The 23,932-nt window shown below is 44.7% G+C and overlaps 3 protein-coding genes across 4 annotated transcripts; 1 reads left to right on the top strand and 2 right to left on the bottom strand.

Moving 5' to 3' along the window:
- Window positions 1-2,492: 2,492 nt before the first annotated feature.
- LOC125545431 (histone-lysine N-methyltransferase ASHR3) lies at window positions 2,493-9,493 on the top strand. The gene is made up of 11 exons (XM_048709360.2): window positions 2,493-3,169; window positions 4,448-4,573; window positions 4,777-4,932; window positions 5,733-5,759; window positions 5,941-6,055; window positions 6,321-6,420; window positions 6,707-6,800; window positions 7,131-7,209; window positions 7,502-7,673; window positions 7,803-7,883; window positions 8,667-9,493. Exons 1-11 carry the CDS (start codon window positions 2,822-2,824, stop codon window positions 8,734-8,736), a joined length of 1,368 nt encoding a protein of 455 aa, XP_048565317.1. The 5' UTR covers window positions 2,493-2,821; the 3' UTR covers window positions 8,737-9,493.
- On the bottom strand, window positions 9,093-10,065 carry LOC125545432 (protein EARLY RESPONSIVE TO DEHYDRATION 15). 2 transcript variants are annotated; one of them, XM_048709362.2, is made up of 2 exons: window positions 9,681-10,065; window positions 9,093-9,572 (listed from the first exon to the last, which is right to left on the bottom strand). In XM_048709362.2, exons 1-2 carry the CDS (start codon window positions 9,940-9,942, stop codon window positions 9,376-9,378), a joined length of 459 nt encoding a protein of 152 aa, XP_048565319.1. In that variant the 5' UTR covers window positions 9,943-10,065; the 3' UTR covers window positions 9,093-9,375. The 2 variants fall into 2 exon arrangements, with proteins under 2 accessions (XP_048565319.1, XP_048565320.1); XM_048709363.2 differs by having other exon boundaries at window positions 9,093-9,566; window positions 9,681-10,063.
- Window positions 10,066-21,300: 11,235 nt separating this feature from the next.
- LOC125545430 (putative glutathione S-transferase GSTU1) lies at window positions 21,301-22,262 on the bottom strand. Its single transcript, XM_048709359.2, has one exon. The coding sequence runs from the start codon at window positions 22,177-22,179 to the stop codon at window positions 21,502-21,504; it is 678 nt and encodes a 225-aa protein (XP_048565316.1). The 5' UTR covers window positions 22,180-22,262; the 3' UTR covers window positions 21,301-21,501.
- Between the last annotated feature and the right edge of the window lie 1,670 nt (window positions 22,263-23,932).

Here is a 23,932-nt window from a genome sequence, read left to right as displayed (position 1 = left end):
TGGTGGGTGCGGGCGACGTCGGGGAGGTGCTGCGGCTCGGTGTGATGGGGGCGAGGCCGTGACAGTGCGGCGACGGAGAGGATTGGGGCGGAGCGGAGCGGCGTCGTGAAGGCACCGCGACGGAGAGGAGCGGGGCGGTGTCGTCGCCGACGGCGTGAAGGGAGCGAGGCGGCGTCGTCGCGGACGGCGTGAAGGCGCAGCGTACGGAGGGGATTGGGGCGGAGCAAGGAAGGGCGCGGCATACGGAGGGGATCAGGGCGGAGCGGAGCGGCGTCGTGAAGGCACCGCGACGGAGAGGAGCGGGGCGGCGTCGTCGCCGACGGCGTGAAGGGAGCGAGGCGGCGTCGTCGCGGACGGCGTGAAGGCGCGGCTTACGGAGGGGATTGGGGCGGAGCAAGGCGGCGGCGTCCAGGCGGTGTAGGGAGGCAGTTTAGTATTTCCTTTCTATCGTTAGATGAGAAAGGAAAGGGATCAAGGAGAGAAAGGAATGTCCAACGCTAGTGCTAAACGTGTTTAATCGCTCACCATCGGGAGAATTAAGGCCGTTGGATTAACGCAAATAGATGGTCAAGATGTATTGCATCTGCCCCTTTGATCTTTTTATATTGATATAGATATAGATATAGATATAGATATAGAAAATAAATGATGCGGCATATAATTAATGAAGAAAGAAAGACATGTGGTAACATAACTAGTTACTATAACATCACACATATCAAGAAAATATGAGTCTATAACTTAATAAATAAAGTGATGCATGACAACACATATGTTACTACCCTAAGTTACTCCCCATTGTGAAGACTAAGCCGATAAATCTTAAGATTGACGAACTTGTCTCCGTGGAAGAAATGAACGTTGAGAAGACTGAAATAAATCCAAAAAATTACAGACACCCATGCCAAGTCTAGATTTTGAAGCCGGGTGGATTGACCATATGATTATCCGGGCATATCCAACACCGTCATCTAAAACGGGACACACTATCTGTCAACGGACTCCTCTGCGGACATGGATACGGGAGCCGGCCATCCAAGCATATTTTCCAAAAGTCCGTCCAGATCTGACCTCTTTCATTCCAAATGCATAGCAATATGAGTAAATTAAAATGCGATGTTTCATAGCGTCTAATCACCACCAAAAAGAGGTGTGTCTCCATAGTTTTTACATGCACCCTATCACAAAAGTTCCCATAGGCCATGCAAAATGGCATTTTGCCTCCTAGACCGGCCGCCTGTGTCTCCTCACTCACTTCGCGGCCAGCTCCTCCCCATCAACCGCCTCCATCTCGGCCGCCAATGCTTCAACATCCAAACAAAGGACCGGTGTGTACGATCATCGGACCCATTGAGATCCAACTCGTCCATCTGCATGGTCAACATTTTTGTATTCTTCGAAGCAGCTGCGAGCTCAAAGTTCTTAGATAAACTTTAAGGTCAACCATTTGAGAGAATTAGCTGCTTGCCCACAAACCATCACAGTTGGGGCCCCAAAAACTTTTTAGATTAGAGGAAGCAGACCAAGTCCGACCAAATTGCTAGCACTACTTCATGACAAGAAACAATAGGCGTCTCTCTCATGACTGTGAATGCTATAAGGTGGATCACTGGGTCACGCCCATTTGGGTAGAGGTTCCTTGGTTTTTTCTTTTAAGTTTTTTTCCTTGTTATCTTTCTTTTTTCGGTTTTGTTTTATTTTTCCTTATTTTACCTTTTGCCGTTTCTCTTTTGGTTTAATATTTTTATGTTTGTCTAAAATAAATATATTTTACGTGAACATTTTTCAAATTATATGTATATGTGAATGTTTCTGAGAAGGCAGAACAATTTTCAAAATTATATGAACACATTTTTAAGAAAACCTAACACTTCTTAATTGCATGTTTCTTCCCTGAACAATTTTAACTACATGAATATTTTTCCAATTAGGTATTCCCCCGTCTCAAAATTCTTGTCTTAGATTTGTCTAAATACGGATGTATCAAGTCACGTTTTAGTATTAGATACATCCATATCTAGACAAATCTAAGACAAGAATTTTGAGACGGAGGGAGTACCATTTTACATGAAATTTTTATAAATGAGTAAATATTTTTTGAAAATTACACAAACATATTTTTGAGACATGAACACATTTTAAAGCCACACAAGTTTTTAATATATATGATTGCATTCCCCGCAAAAACAAATATGATTACATAGATGCTTAATGCATGAACATGTATTTTAACCACATGAAGATTTTCAGAATACAAAACATCTTTTATTACATTAACATATTTTTAGTATGAAATTCTTTACTTAATTACATGAACATTTTCTCAAATTGTGGGAAACATTATTGTTACATTATATAAAACAATTTTAGGAGTACATGAATACTTTACTTTTAAATTTATGCAAACATTTTATAACACGCAGATATGTTTACTTTCATTATAATGTACACTGTAGTTGTTAATAATGTATATAATTTTTAGTTTCTCTAGAGCAGCACATGCTTTTAGTGACAATTTCGTAAAATAAAGGAAACTGCAGCTACTACTTTTATGGGCCGCACCCCTGCCGGACCATTTGCGGATGCAGTGGCCGATTTGCCTTAACGGTCACAACGAGCGTTGTTTAAGCGTTACACATCACCACTCCCCACGACCCCACTCCGCCAAGGAACTACCCAAACCGCACCCGCACTTCTCCTCTTCTTCTTCCCGCCCTCCGCTCCTCTCCGCCCCCGCAACCTCCCCAAATCCCCCCAACACCGCGCCGCGCGTCGCACGGAAACCCTAATCCTGTCCCGTCCTATCGCCGTGTCACCACCAATGGCGGGGCCTCCCCGCCCAGCGCCCGTCCGCCGCTCCGCCCGCCTCGGCCCACAGGCGCCCCAGCAGCCCCCCTGCTCTCCCCCGCCACCGTCCCCGCCGGCCGCGGCGGAGTCTCCAGGAGGAACCGACCCCCGCCGGTCGGTGCGCATCAGCGTCCGGACCCGCGTCCGTGGCCTCCCCTCGGCGGCGCCGTCGTCCTCGCGGATACGGCGCAAGTCCCCCGCGGCGCCTCTGCGGCGGACTGTACAGGCATGCGCGGAGGAGTGGGGGGCAGCGAAGGCCGCGTCAGGCGCCCCGGCGGAGGAGTGCGTCCTCCCTTTCCTCCAGAAAGGCGCGCCGAGGAAGGTACGTGCCGGTACCACTGCCAGGCCTGCAATTCAGTTAGCAGCTTGTGTGTCAATCAGGACTCTGACAACTAAAATGTTAGGTTTGCTAGAAACGGGATGAAGTGGTAAATGGGGGTGATTGTCTGGTGGCACGGAACTCGGGATAGAGACCGAAAGGGGAACATGGTTTGGAACAAAGAACAATGAGTCTCAATGCGGTTATTAGTACTCCACACTGAGAGCAAATGATACACTAGATGGATTTGGATGTCACCACAGAAATTGGAGAGAAAACTAGAACTGTGATAGAGATGTGGAAATCGGTGCAATAAGGGTTGTATCTGAACAAGGACATCACCACACTAGAAAATGTGAGGTGGTTATTCATTTTATAGGACAATTGGACTGAGGGCACACACTGTTTCCGATAGTTGCTCACAACTAAAGAACATGGAGTACTTCAGAAACATGTTACAAAATGTTGAATTGAGTTCTATAACATTAACCATATGAACTGGACGAATAGTGGCATCTCAAGTTATGTATGCAGAGCACATATGGAAGAATTTAGCTCTATGCAAGAAAAAGAAGCTAGAGCGCACAGGAGGAACTATGTGTCTTTTCAGTTAAGGTAGGAGATGAGACTCAAAACTCTTGAGCTCAACGACATCACCCAAGTGCATGCAAGAATGGAGTGTTGATCTGAAGATAACCTGAAGAAACTGAATTTTTGAAGTGGGTAGATATTCTTAGGAAATACGGATGCCTTCCAAAGTATATGTTCCTGGAATGTTCTTTGGACAAAGATGCTTTGGTAACCTGTATAAAAAGTTGCTGCATATGTGATCGCCCAACTCTGATAGAACTGACAGAAGAAGGCTGTAATATTGAGAGTTCAATTAAACACAAGTGTTGTGCCGTTGCTTGTATTCATTCTCTGTAGCTCTGGTTGCTGATAATAAGGGAACAACAATCCTGGAATATGCTATAAATCTTGTTATAAGGGACATCAAGGTGATCAGGGTATGCAATCTTCTGCATAGAAACACAGTCAGACTCTTATAAGTTAATTAAATATTAGGTGAAAGCTTGGTCAAGAAATGAAGGAAGGATGCCAAGTAACACTTCCTATAGGATTCTGATCCACTTTAAAGATTCTGAATATAGGATACCAACATCAAGTGATTCTGCTCACACAGTATTTTAATGTGTACTCCGGATGTTACATAAGGTAGTGTGAGTGTGATTCCCTACTGATTCTCTAAAAGAAGGAATCTTTTAAATCCTTTGGATTTAGGTTGAGTGCCCAATTTGCTCGAGGAGTATCCTGCCCGATGAAAGGACGCGATGTTCAGGTCATCACTGTGAAGTAACCTTGCATAAGGTTTGTTCTGAAAAAAGTGATGGAAGCTGCCCTCGACATGTAAGTTGCTGAAACAAAGTTACATATCTAAAAAGCAATTATATTTTTTTCCAAGATTACAAACAATGATATATACTATAGATATAAATGCCTATCTGTGCAACCAATGAGAAATAATTACGAGTATTTTGTTTCGTTGAAGCCTTTGTTAGTTTCAACAATTTACGATTATTTATCCCCTCATATGTTTGTTAACTGTGCAGTTATGTTTTCACTGCAAAAGGAGAACAACTTGGCACCGGCTGAAACATGTAATGCCTGCATGTACGCAATGTTCGCTGCATCAGAACAGAATGGCTGAGCCTGTTGATCCTTCAAAGCTAATGATAAGTTGGAGTATTTGGTCATCAACTAGTGAGGTTGATGCTATGCTTCATCCACCCTATTTGGTGCTTCTCTGTCAGTTCCTTATATAAACCGTATCTTCAGTGCCTACAATAATATAGCAGTGTGGACAATTGGGTTTTTAACCGGCATCATGGCAGTTTCTCCTAGATAATTGCGACTGAGTGTTTACAGTTTTCTACTTAATAGCAAGAGCCGAGAATTACAATAAAAACATGGTAAGCTTATTTAGTATTGGGTTGATATGATTGTTCAATATTGGCTGATGAGAGAATAGTATAAATTAAAGCCTTAAGTGTAATGATGCACAGGGATGCAAATTTGAATTATAACTTTCTTCCTGACCATAACCTGCAGCCCCACGATTCTCAATTTGAAATACAGACTATTGAGCAGGTTGCCTGAAGCAATAACCTTATATGCTCACATACCGACAGCCTTTTACCATATCAAGCATATGTTCTTATTTCGTATCACCAATTCTGAAGGTCTTATTATGAAACATAAGCTTGATGATTTTGTACTCTGGTTTCAATTTATTAACTAGTATTAGTGTATCAACCACGGAGGGCCTCTTCGGATAAGTTGGTCTGCAAACGGCATCCTCCAATTGTAAATGCCTCCAATATGCATTCCAAAATATTCTCTTTGTTGACTACTTAAATCATGAAAAGAAAGAACATTCAACAATTTGTTCCATACCATTTGCTTTAATATGGTTGAATGCATTTTATTTGATCTCTTTATTTCTATAGGCTTTGGTTGTTTCTGTTGTTGTTAATGTTGCTGACGGTGTGATATGTGCTTCTTACAGGGTGCAGGTCCAGCATATAACATTGAGGTGGTTAATAGTTCCACTTCACATTTGATTCTCTGTATTGCTGAACACACAGAACTTATCCAATTTTGTTTCTCTGTCATATTGCCTTCGTAAATATGTGATGTTGGTGGACTATTAACGGTTTTGTTCTTATAGTTTTTCTTTGATCTGTATTCATTGTTGAGTATTGATTCATTTACAGGAAGCCTTCCAGCGATTACCTCTCCCATATGCTGATCAAGAGTTCAATATTGACCATATTAAGGAGGAGTTGGAAAGTGTGACAAAACCACCTCCATATGTACGTTTGAAGCATAGTATCCTTTATATGATTGCAATTTAAACTAGTTGACCAGTTTCCCTTTTACTCCCTCCGTTCCTAAATATAAGTCTTTTATATATTTCAATACGGACTACATACGGATGTATATAGACATATTTTAGAGTGTAGATTCACTCATTTTGCTCCATATGTAGTCTATATTGAAATCTCTAAAAAGACTTGTATTAAGGAACGGAGGGAGTATATATTTTCATTTTTATCTTTTAACTTTGGAATCTTTCGTTCCTCAATGAGCTAAGATGTATATTTCGTCAAGAAGAAATGTGATGGTGATGCCATTGAAGCTAAATGCAGTGATTGTGATCCTCCTCTGACCTGTCAAATAAGATGCTCGTGCAGGTACGAACCAACTTAATTTCTTGCGTGCATGCTTTGGGGGATCCTTATTCTCTGTGTAACGTTGTTTTTTATGAGATGATTCTCATCAGAATTCGAAGTGCTTATAACTAGAGAATGATTTTCCAGATTATTATACTCCAATTGAACAGCAAACGGTTTTTCCAATGTATACTGTAATGCTGTATCTTAGAGTTTAGAGTGATTATATTCTATAAAATGCTTTATGCGTTCATTTTATATAAATGCATCTACAAATTTTTATAGAAAGTTATGATAATTCCTACAGGTCTGTGTCCATTAGCTGCTCTCAGGCTTGCAAGTGCTCAAATAAGTGCACTAACAGACCATTTCGCAGAGAGAAAAGGATCGGGGTTGTTAAGGTAAGGAATTCATTGGACTTCTTTTTTCATGTTTTCAGAAGACAAAAAATAATTAAAGGTTTTAACTTTCACAACTTATAATGTTTTTTACAATGTTAACATACTCCTTAATTTCATGACTTCTCTTCCTTCTCCAGTTTCTATAAAGTATTTTGTTTTCCTATTTGGGGTTTCATGCCTAAACTTCATCTGGTGCGCCAATTATATAAATATATTTTTGTTTCCTTTTATTTTTGCATCTTGTTATTAACTTTCTTTGGTAATAATAATATAGTTATGATTAAGAGATTTTTGTGTGACAAATAACTCCCTGGTGGGTTTTTTCTGTAGACACAACATTGCGGATGGGGTGCCATAGCATTGGAAACCATTGAGGAAGGTGATTTTGTGATAGAGTTTGTTGGAGAAGGTATTTGAGATTCGTTCTTTGGTTTGCTTTATAATCTGATTGTAGTTCGTTTAAACCCCTACTTCTACAGGAGACTATGGCTTGTGATTACCTTCCTAATGATGTTGTGTGAGCTATTCTGCTATTGTGCTGAACATATTGCTGTTAACCTGAGTTCATGTCTGTTAAAATCAAAAGCTAGTTTCATTTCTAGAATAGCTACTACAAAAGATAATCATTGATGCTCACCTTGGTATACTCTCCATTTTTGTTAGATCATATATTATTTTATAATTATAATGCCCCATTCCAGTTATAGATGGCGCGAGATTTGAAGAAAGGCTTCAAGACATGAAACAGCGCCGAGATCAAAATTTCTACATGTGTAAAGTCAACAACAACTTTATAATTGATGCAACATTCAGAGGAAATGACTGTCGCTTTTTTAACCACAGCTGCAGTCCTAACTGTCGGTTGGAGAATTGGTAATTGTCTTATTTGCAGAAGCTTGGCGTATGGATTTCTTTAACCTATGTGTTTGTTTATTCAGTGGCTTGCTGTTCCTTTATTCTCTAAAAGAGTTTTTATGGCTTAACTGAGTTGTTTGTTGGCAGGCAAGTTAACGGCAAGACAAGGCTAGGTGTGTTTTCTTTACAGGGTATACGAGTGGGTGAGCCCTTGACCTATAATTACAGGTACATGAGAGACTCAATCAGCCTAGCACTTTGTATACCGTTCTTCCGTGATGTACACTCACATTGACGTTTGGTATAATTTGTATGCATTCTACAACCAACAAATTGTTTACAACGTTAATTTGCGTAGCCGTACAGATGCTTAGCTGGATCTTTATCCTGACTAAATCATACTATCATTTTGCCTTTTCTGGTGCTCCACTGTAATAAGAAAATTCTGGATTCCGTTTTATGTTCTACATAGTCAATAAAAGCTGACACCATAGATGAATAAAAATAAAGTCCTAGTGACAATACTAGGTTTACATGGAAAGGATATGTCAGCAGTGGTGATGCTAGATCCAATACCCCTCGGTGTCAAGTATCAACCTTTCTGAAATCTTCCAAACTTCCAAGTATTCTGATGCAATATAAGTTCAACAAAGTGGCAATTTGTGTGTGGCACCGCCACTCTATATTAATATTAATTCTCCAGAGGCATCAACTCATAATTGTTACTGTACTATAGTTTAGTTCTCGTTTTTGACAGCATTTCTTAACATAATAATGGTTCATTGATTGTTGAAAAAAAATTAGGCTGAGACATAATCACGACCTAGATTAACAGCCCTAGACTCTGGATTTATCTTTGACATATAGCACTGCACCTGAGTAAAATATTTAGCCTTTGGGAAGCACTAAAAGATCATTTCCTGTATTGCTTCACTTTTGAATTAGTGTTGCAAGTACACAGAAGTATGTTTTATGATGCACTCTCATCTCAGTTTTTGGTCTATCTCGTAGCTTCGTACAACATTTTGGTCCACAGACAGAGTGTTTCTGTGGCGCTGAAAACTGCCGAGGGAAGCTGTGATAGGTAAAAGACTGACCAAAGGGGGGTACATATAACAGCTCTGACCGAGGGAAGCTGTGGCTCAATGCAAAAGTACATAGCAGGAAATGGAATGTATAGTGAAGATTGATGCTGAGAGCAGCATTACCCACTCATCTTCCAAGTGTGCAGGTTTTAACTCTGTAAGAAGTGTTTAGCTAGTTCTTTCAACAGATGCCGAGAGCAAACTGTCTAGTTGCTTTTTATCTCAAATAGTTCAGTTTAGTCGTTCTGGATTGCGATGCTGAACCTCTACAGATGCCGAGAGCAACCTGTGCTTCTCTCCGTGGGATCCATCAGAAATCTACATGCAGCATTGTGGTTCAGGCAACGAAAACTGGAAAACCATTTGCACCGAATGGAGTCATTGCATCACTGCATCTTATTACACACTAGTACATCATTTACAGACGTATGTACATACACAGCGCAGTGAATTGAACCTCCAATCGATCTTGAGCTGGAAACTAGAACGAAAACGAGACACGATGAAATTAAGCATAAGCAAAGCTAATTAAGAGCAGAAGAGCTCGCAAACTACTAGTATTTTTTTCTATCTTTTTTTTAATTTATGCCAAGATCGATGGATCGACGCGGAACGCGGTGAGGCTGGTCGGTCCCTTAGCGAGGCTGCTGGATGGTGCGGGGGCTGAACCTGCCGCCGCCCAGGACCTTAGCAGGCGCCTTCTCCGCGTACTTCGGGACCTCCGGCGGCGAGGCGACGTGCGCCCGCCACCACTTCTCGATCCCCCAGGGCGCCACCTCGCCTCCGCTCTTCTTGACGGCGGCTTCTCCCTTCCTCTCCTCTCCATCTGCTCCTAACCACGGTGGTAGGTTTAACAAGGTAACAACCGTGAAGGAAAGTAGAACCTTTTTTTTGTTTGAGGGTTGAAGGAAAGTAGATCTGGGCCGGTCTGGTCACGTACCGTTGTGGCGCGGCGGAGGGAAGAAGGCGTCGCTGTCGTCCGGGCCTTCGTCGGCGTCGAGGAGCCCCAGGTCGCCGTAGTCGCGGAGCCAGCTGTCGCGGAAGGACGGCGAGGAGGCGACGAGGCGCCACCACTCGGGGGAGAAGTCCTCGACCTCCGCCGCGGCCGCCTGCACGGGGGCGGGGCGGCACCAGCTCCCCGGCACGAAGGGCTCCGCCCACGGGTTCAGCCTCCCGCCGTTGCTGCCGGTCACCACCTCCATGGTTGCCTGTAGTACTGTATCGCTTCCTCCTCTCGGTTTCGAGCTCACTGGAGTGCTGCTGCGGTGTGGACTGGTGGAGTGGGGTGGGATGGGAATGGACGGTGACAGGTACGGCGTGGGGTGATGACGATATTATAGTGCGCTTCTTGGATCTTTTGGGCTGGCCGGTCTTATCCGTTCTGGCGTTCTTATCCGTTGCGGTGGATATTACCACGTTGCGCGATGCGTACGGCCCGCTGTTTCCCTATCGGCGGCGTGCTGGTTCCAGATTCAGTGTCAAGTACACGAGCTACTCGACAAGGGTTATGTTCACAAATCCCTTAGTTGATGGATCGTTTTTGTCATCTTAGTGTCAAAAAGGATGGACCGTCACTTATCTGTGTTGATTGCAGAGCCATCAATAATTACTATGTTGGATATTGTCATATTATTTGTAGGTTAGAGAATATGTTTTTTTAAGTTGATTTGCGCAGTGGATACTATTAAAGTATTGTGAAATTGGGAAATGGGTAGAAAACAAAATCAAAAATTATATCCAGGTTATATGAGTGGTTAGTTATGTCTGTTTGATTAACAATGCACCTAATACTTTTATGATTTTGATGAACAAGGTTTTACGTGCTTTCACTAGATGATTTGTGGAATTCTAATTTCATGCTATACTGATTTATAACAAATCATTGGATATACATTTGACCATTTTCATGTTGTTTTTAATGATTTACAAGATGCAAGTTTGGTTGGTAACCCTGGGAAGCCCATCGTTTGCACCTATCAAGTATCATTTCTTGCTTATGTTGTTTTCTTTTTGTTTTTTTAGAACCATGGTTAAGACTTACGCCATGGTGGTTACATTCTCATTCTGCATTACCAGCCTCGCGCCCTCGGGTACATCAACTATAATTTTGAAGTCTCACACCTTCCTTGCAATGGCCGCTAACTCATGAGCCAACATGTTTTTCTTACGGCTGACGATGCTGATCTCCACGCTGGTGAACAAGGAGAGTTGTCTCCTCATATCCGATAGAACTGCTCGGCAGGCATTCCTGCACTCTCGTACAGTTTGAAGTTCCCGTCCGATCTCCGCGCAGTCAGTCTCCAGAGTTACGTGCCCTCTAAATAGGCAAGCAAATTCAGTAAGCCCCAACACAACATTCGTGCCTGTCGGTGTCAAAACCGGCAGATCTCGGGTAGGGGGTTCTGAACTATGCGTCTGAGGATTGATGGTAACAAGGGACAAGTGGGACACAATGTTTACCCAGGTTCGGGCCCTCTTAATGGAGGTAAAACCCTACGTCCTGCTTGATTGTATTCGATGAGTATAGGGGTTACAAGAGTTGATCTACCTCGAGATCGTAATGGCTAAACCCTACCAGTCTAGCCTATGAGAATTCAGATAGCCTCTACGGACTAAACCCTCCGGTTTATATACACACCGGAGGGGCCTAGGGTTGTACAAAGTCGGTTTGTAGAGGAAGGAAATAACATATCCGGACACCAATCTTGCTGTCCACGCATATAGGAGTCCTACTCAGACACGGAGGAAAGTCTTCTGCTTTTATCCTCACGGTCCATCAGTCCGGCCCATATCAAGTAATCCGGACACTCGAGGACCCCCTAATCCAGGACTCCCTCAGTAGCCCCTGAACCAGTCTTCGGTGGCGTTGTGTTCGGCACGCGGATTGTCTTCGGCATTGCAAGACGGGTTCCTTCTCCTGAACACTTTTAGGACAATTCTCTATACAAAGGAACTGTATCCGGCTCTGTATAATTGATACAACCCTTAGCCAGGAAGGCAAGATATCCAAATAAAGCAGTTTCTTTTACTGACAACTTTTTACTGCGAAGCGTCACATTTGGCTCTTTAATATTTCGAACCATTTGCACGCCTCCCGTTTCGCGTTTCGAGGCATAGCCCCATTGGCACGTCTTGTCAAAATAGAGATCGTGCCCGCCCATTGTGGGATTCTTATCAATACGGTTTTGGATAATCCAACCGCGCCATTCACACGATCTCTTTGGGAACAGGCGGGTTTTAAGGCTTGAGTGGGGGGCGTTTGGTATTTCACTGCCTATAAGAGGGTAGAAAATCCCTCCTTTCTTCCCCACGCCTTCTTCTAGCTCTTGCCTTCCCACCTCTAAGCTCCAGCGCCCCAAAACTTCAATCTTTCCCACCGCCACCAACCTCCCTAGCCATGTCTGGATCCGGTTCCAAGGGCAAGTGGGAGGCCTCCTCCGTCACCGAGAAGGACGTCAAGGAGCTCCGGGGCACGAGCTATCTGTCCGCGAACATCACGCATAGGCTCCCCAACAAGGGTCAGGTCACGCCTACCCCGAAGCCCGGCGAGAGAGTAGTGCTCATTCCCCACTTCCTCCGCGGACTAGGGTTTCCCCTCCACCCCTTCGTCCGCGGCCTCATGTTCTATTACGGGCTAGATTTCCATGATCTAGCCCCAAACTCCTTCCCCCACATATCGGCGTTCATCGTCGTGTGCGAGGCTCTCCTCCGCTCCCACCACACTTTGACCTATGGCTCAAGGTTTTCAATCTAAAGCCGAAGGTGGTCGAAGGACAGTACGTGGACTGCGGCGGGGCCACGGTGAGCAAGCTTCCCGACACCGTCTGGCCCGAAGGGGCATTTGTGGAGACGGTCAAGGTGTGGCATGTAACACCCCGGATATGACTTTCCCAATTTGTACTCCAACTCTTGCCGTTTCCAGCGTTAAATTATTTTATTTTCTCGGGTTCGGGTCTTTGTTTCCGTGTGTTGTTGTCGTTGTCATGCATCTCATATCATGTCATCATGTGCATTGCATTTGCATACGTGTTCATCTCATGCATTCGAGCATTTTCCCCGTTGTCCGTTTTGCATTCCGGCGCTTCGTTCTCCTCCGGTGGTCATTTCTAGCTTTCTTTCGTGTGTGGGGATTAAACATTTCCGGATTGGACCGAGACTTGCCAAGCGGCCTTGGTTTACTACCGGTAGACCGCCTGTCAGGTCTCGTACCATTTGGACTTCGTTTGATGCTCCAACGGTTAACCGAGGGACCGAAAGGGCCTCGTGTGTGTTGCAGCCCAACACCCCTCCAATTTGGCCCAAAACCCACCAAAACCCTCACCATCATCTAGAGCGTTCGATCACGATCGCGTGGCCGAAAACCGCACCTTGTTTGGACTCTCCTAGCTCCCTCTATGTCTATATAAAGAACCCCCATTCCAAATCCCAGGTCTCCTCCCCCGAAACCCTAAAAATCCGCATCGCGCCGCGCCGGACGTTTCGTCCGCCGCCGCCCGAAACCACTAGCAGCGTGACACGTGGCATCGTCCCCGCCGCCGCCGCTCCGGCCCGGGAGGCCCGTGGCCGGCCCCCGCGGCCCGGGATCCGCCGCCGCCGCCCGGGGCTTCGCCTACCTCCGCCCCGCCGCCTGGGTCATCGCCCCGCCGCCCCGGAAGCCCGACGCCGGCGCCGCCACCTCGCCGCCCTTCGACGCCGGCCGCCGCCGCCTCGCCCGACGCGCAGGCGCCGCGCCCGACCTCCGCGCCCGCCGGCTCCGCCTCTCTCCGGCGTCCTCCTCCACGCCCCAAGCCCCTCTCCGGCCGGCCCCCTCCGTCTCCGGCGAGCTACAGTAAATCCGGCGATCCTCGTAAAGCGCGCCCGGCCAGATCTAGATCTGGGATATTTTCTCTCGGTTGACTTTTTGCCCCTAAACCTTAATTATCTTGCCATGTTCATCGCATCGTAACTTTGCATCCGTAACTCTGTTTTGGGCATATAGCATATCAAAATGTTCGTCTCAGAGAACACATCATTTCATTCCATTGCATCATTTTCATTTGAGTTCATCTTGATGCCCGAAATGCTGTTAGAAGAGGGCTACTTGAGATATTTGTCAGATCTGCTACTCCATTTAGATATTTGTCATTTTTGCCATGATTATTGTGTGCATGATATGCCCATGAGCTCTACATATGTTTTGTTAAGGGTTTTGCCATCTTTCCAGAGGTGCATCCCATGTATTTTTGTGATGTGTGTGGTGACTAGCACAAGCTTGAAAAGTGAAGCACTTGGTAATTCTGTTTTCAGGGACTTAGCATTTCCACTAAGTCTTTGATCTGTTTTTCTCATGATGCCATATGTTCATGTTGTTTCCTAGTGATCCGTGCCTCTTTTGAGGATGATCAGTAAGGATGTTTTGCTAATTTTGTAGTGCTCTATCCATCCATGTTTTTGTTTGCATTTATGGAGCACCCTAGCTTGAGTCAATCGAGCTCTACTTTTGCTACTTCATGAATCTGGGCAGATTGTCTACTTGTTAGCGATTTTGCCGAGGATGTTGTAGTTGATCCGTGCATGATATGCTATTGTTCTTGCCATGTCCAGCTTACATTTTGTGTATTCTTAATGGGTGTATGCTTAGTTTGTCATGACTTGCTCTGTAGTGAGTGCATCTAGCTCGTAAACATGCCTACTTGATATCTGTTTTCAGCATGCTTCAGTTTTCACCAAGTCTGAGAACTGATTATGTTTTTGCCATGTTCACATGCTTGCAATTGTATTTTCTGATCCCTTTTGGCTCAAGGTCACTAAGGGATTTTTGTTAAGCCCTTTGAGTAGCTCCATGCCATGCTTTACTTTGCCATGTTCAGGTTCTGTAGCATGTAGTTTTGTTGCTCCGAAGAGTGCTATCTGATCTGAGATTCCAGACAAGTGTTAATTTCACTAAGTCTGAAATCTGTTTACCATATGCATTTTTGCCATGCTTGTTTGAACCTGTTAATGGATGAATTGGCCGTAGCTCAGTGCTAGACTTTTGTTAAGAATCTTGAATTCATCCCTGCCATGTATTTTGTTGTCATGTTTGGGTGCTGTAGCTTGTTCATCTCTTTGCATTTAGATGGCTACTTGCTGTAAATCGCAGACTGGTGTCATATTTGATTTGCTTGCCATTTCCAAACCGTAACTCCGATTCCGGCATTCTTTATATCGTTTTCAAGCGATTTCATCTCATCTTTCCAGTGGTATACTTGGATTTCCAAGTTGAGGCCAGGTTCATGCATTCCTTGTCAAATCTTGCATATGCATCACATATTGCATCCCGCATAGCATACCATCTTTGCATCATATTGTTTGAGCTTTGCACGTGGTTGATTGTGTCCTTGTTGGTTGTTTGTCTTGTTTGGGTAGAGCCGGGAGACGAGTTCGCTAACGAGGAGCCCGTTGAGTTTGCTTTCGAGGATCCAGTCAACTCTGACAACTTTGCAGGCAAGATGATCATACCCTCGAAATCACTACTATCTTTGCTATGCTAGATTACTCGCTCTTTTGCTATGCCAATACTACGATGCCTACCACTTGATCTCAAGCCTCCCAAATTGCCATGTCAAACCTCTAACTCACCATGTCCTAGCAAACCGTTGATTGGCTATGTTACCGCTTTGCTCAGCCCCTCTTATAGCGTTGCTAGTTGCAGGTGAAGATTGGAGGCCGTTCCTTGTCGGAACATTTATTTACTTGTTGGGATATCATTATATTATCTTGTTATCTTAATGCATCTATATACTTGGTAAAGGGTGGAAGGCTCGGCCTCTCGCCTAGTGTTTTGTTCCACTCTTGCCGCCCTAGTTTCCGTCATATCGGTGTTATGTTCCCGAATTTTGCGTTCCTTACGCGGTTGGGTTATAATGGGAACCCCTTGATAGTTCGCCTTGATTAAAGCTTTTCCAGCAATGCCCGACATTGGTTTTACCATTTGCCACCTAGCCTCTTTTTTCCCTTGGGTTTCCGGAGCCCGAGGGTCATCTTATTTTAAACCCCCCCGGGCCAGTGCTCCTCTGAGTGTTGGTCCACCTGTCAGCTGCCGGTGGCCACCAGGGGCAACTCTGGGCTGGCCTACCCGTACCTAGGACAATCTGAGTGTGCCCTGAGAAAGAGATATGTGCAGCTCCTATCGGGATTTGTCGGCACATTCGGGCGGTGTTGCTGGATTAGTTTTAACCTGTCGAAGTGTCTTGAAGAACCGAGGTACCGAGTCTGATCGGAACATCTCGGGAGGAGGTCTATTCCTTCGTTGACCATGGGAGCTTGTCATGGGCTAAGTTGGGACTCCCCTGCAGGGATTTGAACTTTCGAAAGCCGTGCCCGCGGTTATGGGCAGATGGGAATTTGTTAATGTCCGGTTGTAGATAAATTGAACCTTAACTTAATTAAAATGAATCAACTGAGTGTGTTACCAAGATGGCCTCTTCTCGGCGGAGTCCGGGAAGTGGACACGGTGTTGGAGTAATGTTTGCGCAGGTTGCTCTCTAGTTTCTCGCTCGCGCTTTGCCTCCTCTTCTCGCTCTCTTTTGCGAACAGGATAGCCACCATTTTTTGCTAGTCGCTTGCTGCAGCTCCACATATATTTTTACCTTGCCTTACCTATAAGCTTAAATAGTCTTGATCGCGAGGGTGCGAGATTGCTGAGTCCATGTGGCTCACAGTCACAGATTACTATTACACCAGATGCAGGGCCTGATGATTCCGCTCCAGGTGACGCGCTTGAGCTCAAGTGGGAGTTCGACAAGGACTCTCAACAATACTATGTTTCCTTTTCTGATGATCAGTAGTGGTGCCCAGTTGGGGGTGATCGGGACCGTGTCGCATGTTGGGTTATCTTTTATTTTGGCGCCGTAGTCGGGCCATGAGTGTTTGGTTGATGTAATGTTATTTATGTATCTTGATTGACGTGGCGAGTGTAAGCCAACTATGTTATCTCCCCTTTATTATTTATATTACATGGGATGTTGTGAAGATTGCCTTACTTGCGACACATGCCTTCAATGCGATTATGCCTCTAAGTCGTGCCTCGACACGTGGGAGATGTAGTCGCATCGAGGGTGTTACATGGCAGCAGGAGTGGTTCTACATCACCGAACCCCGCAATGCCAACTGGGGAGCCAGCCCGACTTCAGATCCAGACCCCCTACCAGGCTCACCTCCTGGACCGCTAAGGGCCTTGACTGGGGATCCACGGCGGAGGTGCAGATGCTGCAAAAGCGCATCACCAACATGATAGGTAAAAACATCGGTCTCACAAACGTGATTCAGGTGATGCTCTTCCGCCGGACTCTCCCTTGCCAACTCCGGGCCTCTCACATGTGGGAGTTTAGTCCGGAGGAGCCACGGACCTTGAAGCACTTCTTCGGCACGACGCACAAAGACATTTGGAAGTTGCTTTTCAAGGCCCAAAAAACGTTGCCGAAGACATCGGTCTCGACATCGAGAATCCGGCCTCGATGGTAAGCATGATTTTCCCGAGTACCTATTCGGTGAATAAGTTTAGATATAATGTATTACATGTCCTTCGTATAGGGCTGGACGACAAAGGCGGAGCGGTTCAAGTGTCCGGCATCGCTGCCCGAAGACTCAGCCATACCCCAGCTGACAGAGATACTGGTCCCGGCGCCCTATCAGGCACCAAAGAAGAAGGTGAAGAAGAAGAAGGGCAAGGAGGCCATAGGTGGCCCCCGCCACAAGGGTCCTTCGGACGCAGTGTCCAGAGAGACCGAGGCCCTCCAACGGAGATGTACTTCCTCTCAAAGGGAAGGAACTTCGGTAACACACCCTCGTCTCCACCGGCTCCACTCTTGGTTATCTCTCACCTTTACTTGTGCAAGCTATATTGTGTTGTATCCCTTGCTTACTCTTGTGTTGGTTGTTGTTGCATCATATAGGTTGCTCACTTAGTTGCTTATCTAGTCAACCTAGGGCCAGTTTTTTTGGGCGATTCTACCAGAATCGCCCCCCTCCCCAGCTTCTCCCAGAATCACCACTCCATATGTTTTTTTTACAATCCTAGCTAATTAGACCTTAACTAGATGGGATTATAAAAAAATGGAATGTCGATTCTGGGAGAAGCTGAGGAGGGGGCGATTCTGGGAGAATCGCCGAAAAGAACTGGCCCCTACATTGATGCAAAGTTTAATTTGGTCAAGAAAAGCTAAAAATTGTTAGTTGCCTATTCACCCCCCCCTCTAGTCAACTATATCGATCCTTTCAACGTGGAGATTTCAGGACTTTGAAGCCACCATGATGATAAGTAAATGCATGGGAAAAATATACAATATGACACTTTATAATATCATACATAGCCTTGTATAGGCGCTGCACCAATTCATTTTTTGGCTAGGTCCACATATTTTTGGAGTAAGGAGACTATGTGTAGTTCCTTTGAGTGTATTTAGGAAGGAGACCGACTTAAGGTTCGATTCTACCTCCACCCTCTCCTTCACCTAGTCAAATCCCCCTTTTGTACCTCCTTAAATACCCCCTTAGGGCGTTAAATTAGTGTTTGTGTTTTGTTTGATTGAGTTTTGACGTTTTCTACTCTTTGCCATAGACACGAGAGTCGGAGAGACCTCGTGTATTACACATCACCGGAACCCCAGTGTGTTAATTAAGTACTTCATATTAAATCTGCAATTCACATTGCACGTCCTAAACTCTTTTTTGGTCTTCGGTTGCATTCATGGATTGATTCTTCGTAATCAAGTTGACGGTGTTTCCAATACCGTCAGTAACCACACCAGAGTTGGTATAGAAATTGTTTAAGCCCCGTCGTCGAGTGTACAATGTACGTTGTCAAGTCATCAAAGTGCCCTCCAACCAAAATCAATAACATCTAATCAAAAGATTGGGTCCCTTATACCTATCAATGTGGGTCAACAATAAGAAGATGGCCTACGAATGGTTGGACCATCAACCATGTCCATGCTAGATGGATAGAAAGGATGGCTATTAATAATGTGGCCTTTATTTTTAGGCCCCGTGCCCATCCAGCCTCGACTCCATGGTCTTCCACCCCATGCAGTTGTGGGAGTACATGCAATGGATGTGATGCGTGTTGTGAGAGAGACGACTAAATGAGGAGAGTTAGTTGAGAGCGATACTAGAGAAAATCATAATGGTCATGTTCATCACGATCTTTGCCGTATGAGGGTTGGGAGACTCATATGTTAGATGTAGGGTGCCAACGCTACAATGTATGCATTGCACGACTAATCTAGGAGGAGGTAGTGGCATCCATCGTCGGTATTATATTTAGAGTGGGCTTTGCTAAATGGGGGTTTGAGATCATGACCTTTTGTCGCGCACATTGTAGCCAACATGAGGGGTCAAGAACAAGGTCGGTATAGCCATATGATGGGTCAGCACTAGTACCCTAGAAATTAGAATAACTTATTTACTTCTTCACAATAGCAGTGACAAATAAAAATTGTGCTCCTCTGCTAATAAACCACATGATGATGCTTACTTGGTCACCAAAACCTCTATTATTCTAGAAACTAGATGATACCCTGCGTATTGCTGCCGGAATGCAAAGATACATATCCATACAAAAAAATTACTATTGAGTAACATAGTACTCCCTTCATCCCATAATATAAGAGCGTTTTGACACTAATATAAGAGCGTTTTTTACACTACACTAGTATAAAAAACCACTCTTGTATTACGGGACGAAGGGAGTATAATATAAACAAAATCGTTTGGTAGGTTCCTCGTTGATTGTCGTATGTGCACAATGAATGTCATGCATAAGAAGCCTCAAATACAAAGGAAATGAATTAAGTATCCATATACAAAAGTGGTTCGAATACTTGTAACATGTGGCTCAATGTTACAATTTTTCATAATCCTTGGCAGTCCGTATAAAAAAGCATCCTATAAAAAGCAATAGCCCAACTGCAAAAATCCCCTCTTGTTCCTCTCGCACAAAACTGCATGTCGACTGCCTCGCCGCGCCCTAGGCAGGAAGAAAGGAAGGAGGGTCTGAGGGGTTGTATGACGGACAACGACAAGGTTCCTTGTGGTGCCACGGTGGGGTGACGTGGAGTGTCGATGGCAGCCTCGACGAGGTGAAGGCCTTGCTGACGATTTGCCGAGCGAAGCCGATGCGGGGCACCGACAACCGTTGCAATCGTGTGTCGGTTCCATCTAGCATGGCATGGTGGCGCAACATGGAGCCCAATCTTGCTGTGATGACGGGTCGTGTGGTTCAGAGCTTGATCCTGATGGCTGTAGTTAAGAATTGTTGTAAATATGAGATGTGATGCGATGACTGGACAAAATCTAGCACTTTCTTCGTTGTTTGTAGTGTAGTGGAGGTAATGAGATGAGGTGAATGATGCCGTTTAATGTGGAGTTATGGCTGCTGTTTCATGGGGTGGGCGTGGCGGCGTGCAGCGGAAGACAAAGTGGCAGGGAAGACGAACCCTCATCCACCTATTGCGATAAGCTGGGTAGATTCTTTTTCTTTTAAGTAGAATATGTCGATAGATTGATCATGTGCGTTAGTTACATGGGCTTAGGATGAACGACCAAGCCCATCTAGATAGATGGCATGTTTATACAACATTAAAAACAGCCTCACAATAACTTGCTCGTGCGCGGGACGCGGAGCTTCTATTTGGCGCGCTGCTGGGTGATGAGCAAACACGCAGTCCTCGCGCCCTAGTGCGCTTTTGGGCCAATCCCATGTGCTTTTGTTTTCATTTTATTTTTTGCCCTTTGCTTTTTCTTTTTTTCTTTTTATGTTTTCATTTTTCCTTCTTTAAAATAATTCAGGACTTTAAAAAGTTTCAAAGTTCAAAATGAATTGTGAATCATGAAAAAATTGTGCATCCAAAAAATATTAATAAATTTTAAAAATTGTTCATGAATTCGTAAAATATTTCTGATATTAAAAAATGTTTGAAAAGGTATTAAATGTTTGTGTATTAAATAATTGCATTTAAAAAAAAGATTTAGATTGCGTATCTAAAAAATGTACAAGATTCCAGTAAATGTTCATGATTTCGAAAAATATTCATGAATTTCCAAAAATGTTCGTGAGTTCAAAAAATGTACACGACTTTAAAATAATGTTCGCGGCTTTGTAAAAAAAATCCAAAATTTCAAAAAGTATTATTGAATTCTAAAAAATGATCATGAACTCAAAAAAATGTGAATTAAAAAATGTCCGCAAATTAAGAAAATATCATATACTTGGAAAAATATGTTCGTTAATTCAAAAATTGTTCACGAATGTTCATGAATCCAAAAAAATCACTGGTTTGAAAATGTTCAAAATTTTAAATAAATGTTCACTAATTTTTTATAAGGAAGAAAGGATATAAGGAAAAGAAAAGAAAAGAATAAAAAATGACGAAAAAGAAAGAAAAACCAGGCAAAAAATAAAAGAAAAATGAAAGAAAACAGTATGAGCGGCTCATACCGAGGATGTGGCGCATGGCGAGAGGATGCGCTGGGTCGCTATCTATCGACCCATTCGCCAAATAGGAATCGTCGTGGGACACTAGGTGCAAAATGCGCACAAGTTTCTTGAGCAAAATATATTGAAGTACCTCACATATATGGGGTCGCAAATAGGCAAATACATTGGACAACATCTTGAAAGTAGAACACGAGACAAATGGCATTAAAGACTCAAATTAAACACAAACAAGAGCAGACTCGAGCCAAACTCCATGAAAGCAAACAGTTCGCCACGCATCCACCAGCCGGCTGGTCGATCGGCTTTACTCGACGCCGTAGTGCTTCTTGAGCAGGCAGATGAAGTCGTGCACCTCCTCCGGCGGCGTCAGGACCTTGGCGACGCTCTCCCTCTCCCCGCACCGCCGCGCCCACTCCGCCAGCCCCGGGCACTCTTCCTCGACGCTGAACCCGCCGTGCTTCTCGTAGCTGTAGAACCACGACGTGAGCGGTATGAGCGCGACGTCCACGAACCCGAGCGCCTCACCGCCGAAGAACGCCCTGCCCCCGAGCTCGGCGTCCAGCGTCCGGAGCGTCTCCAGCATCTCGACCCGCGCCGCCGCGCGCCCCTCCCCCTTGAGCTTCCACAGCCGCGTCCCGCAGCTGTACACCCGCTTGTCAACGTAGTCGGCCCAGAAGCGCGCCTGCGCGCGCGCGTGCGGGTCGGCGGGGAGGAGCCGCGGGGCGGCGGCCGCGAAGGCGTCCTCGATGTACTCGAGGATGACGAGGGACTCGCAGACGGCGCGGCCGTCGTGGAGGAGCACGGGGACCTTCTTGTGGACGGGGTTGGAGCCGAGGAGGAGGTCGCTCTTGGCGCCCAGCAGCTCCTGCTCGAGGGACTCGCAGGCCAGGCCCTTCTCGGCCAGCGCAATGCGGCAGCGCTGCGCGAACGGGCTCACCCAGAAGTCCAGCAGCACCAGCCCCGTCGTCTTCTCGCCGGCCATTATCCTATCCTTCCGCTGCTTTGGAGATGCAGGAGCTCTGTTTGTTTCCCTGTATGTGTGTGTTGTGGTGTAATTGTGTGCTCTCACGGCTTTGCTTTATAAAGGGAGAAAGGCAGATTCAAAATATTTCATTCACACTTATTTTTTCCAGCTCACGGAACACGACGGCATCTCACATCTGGCCTCTGTGTTTGACGCTGACTGGGTATCACGTCAAGAATAGTTTATGTGCTCAAGGAATGCGAGCAGGTTATATTAATATGTAGCGGAACTCGTGCCTCGTGGATCATGATATTCCGATCCAATGATCATATGATGCTAAGGCTGGTCATAGTGGGGAGTAATTAGACTAGTGTTATGCATATGATACTAGCCTAAGTTACTACCTTCATAATGCAAAGTAACATAATAGTACTTCCTCCATTTCATAATGTAGTGCTTCCTCTATTCACGTGCTTCAACTTTGACCGTAAATTTAACTACCAAGACTGATTGCGGCGGAAGCAAAAATTATATCAGTGAATTCGTATTCGAAAGAAATTTTTAATTATATAATTTTTTCTCCCGCCGCAGTTGGTCTCGTTGATAAATTTATGGTCAAAGTTGAACCTCGGGAAGCGCGGGCGCACTATATTTTGGAACGGAGGGAGTAGTATCTTAGATGTCTTCATTTATTATCTTGTAGACTCATCTTGTCTTAGAAAACGCTATGTTACCGTAACATATTATCTTACCACCTCTCGGAATATATGTTTTGATGGAGTGATCAAAGCTTTTAGGTTTATACAATGTTTGCTAGAAACTTGTATTTACAAGAAAGTGAGTGAGAGCACTACAACATTTCTGATAAGTATATGTGGATGACATATTGTTGATCCGAAATAATGTAGAATTTCTGAAAAGCATAAATGGTTGTTTGAAGACTATTTTTTCAAAGAAAGACCTGCATAAAGCTGCTTACATATTGGGCATCAAGATCTATAGAAATAGATCAAGACGCCTGATGATACTTTCAAAAAACGCACACCTTGACATGTTTTTGAAGGAGTTCAAAATAGATCGGTCAAAGAAAGGGTTCTTGCCTGAGTTGTAAGGTGTGATGTTGAGTAAGACTCAAAGCTTGACCACGGCAGAAGAAAGAGGAAGGACGAAGGTCGTCCCCTATGCTTTTGTCATAGGCTCGATACGGTATGCCATGCTGAAGTACCGCACCTGATGTGTGCCTTGCCACATGTTTGGCAAGAGGGTACAAAGGTGATCTAGGAGTATATCACCAGATAGCGGTCAAAATTATCCTTAGAAGAACAAGCAAATGTTTCTCGGTTATGGAGGTGATAAAGAGTTCGACGTAAAGAGTTACGTTGATGCAAGCTTAACACCTATCTGGATAGCTCTGAGTAGAGATACCGGATACGTATAATGGAGCAACAATTTGGAATAGCTCCAAGGGGAACGTGGTAGCAGCATCTACGATATGACATAAAGTTTTGCGAAATACATAGGGATCTGAATATGGCAAGACCCGTTGACTACAACCTCTCTCACAAGCATAACATGATCAAACCCAGAACTCTTTGAGTGCTTATCACATAGTGATGTGAACTAGATCATTAAGTCTAGTAGACTCTTGGATGTTGGTCACATGACGATGTGACCTGTGAGTGTTAATCACATGGCGATGTGAACTAGATTATTGACTCTAGTGCAAGTGGGAGACTGTTGGAAATATGCCCTAGAGGCAATAATAAATTAG

Source organism: Triticum urartu, chromosome 3A (genome assembly GCF_056163025.1).
Source record: "Triticum urartu cultivar PI428250 chromosome 3A, HENAU_Tu73, whole genome shotgun sequence".
In the NCBI taxonomy this organism is placed as follows: domain Eukaryota; kingdom Viridiplantae; phylum Streptophyta; class Magnoliopsida; order Poales; family Poaceae; genus Triticum; species Triticum urartu.
The sequence above is the reverse complement of the archived record's forward strand: the minus strand, read 5'-3'. Positions and strand labels throughout refer to the sequence as shown.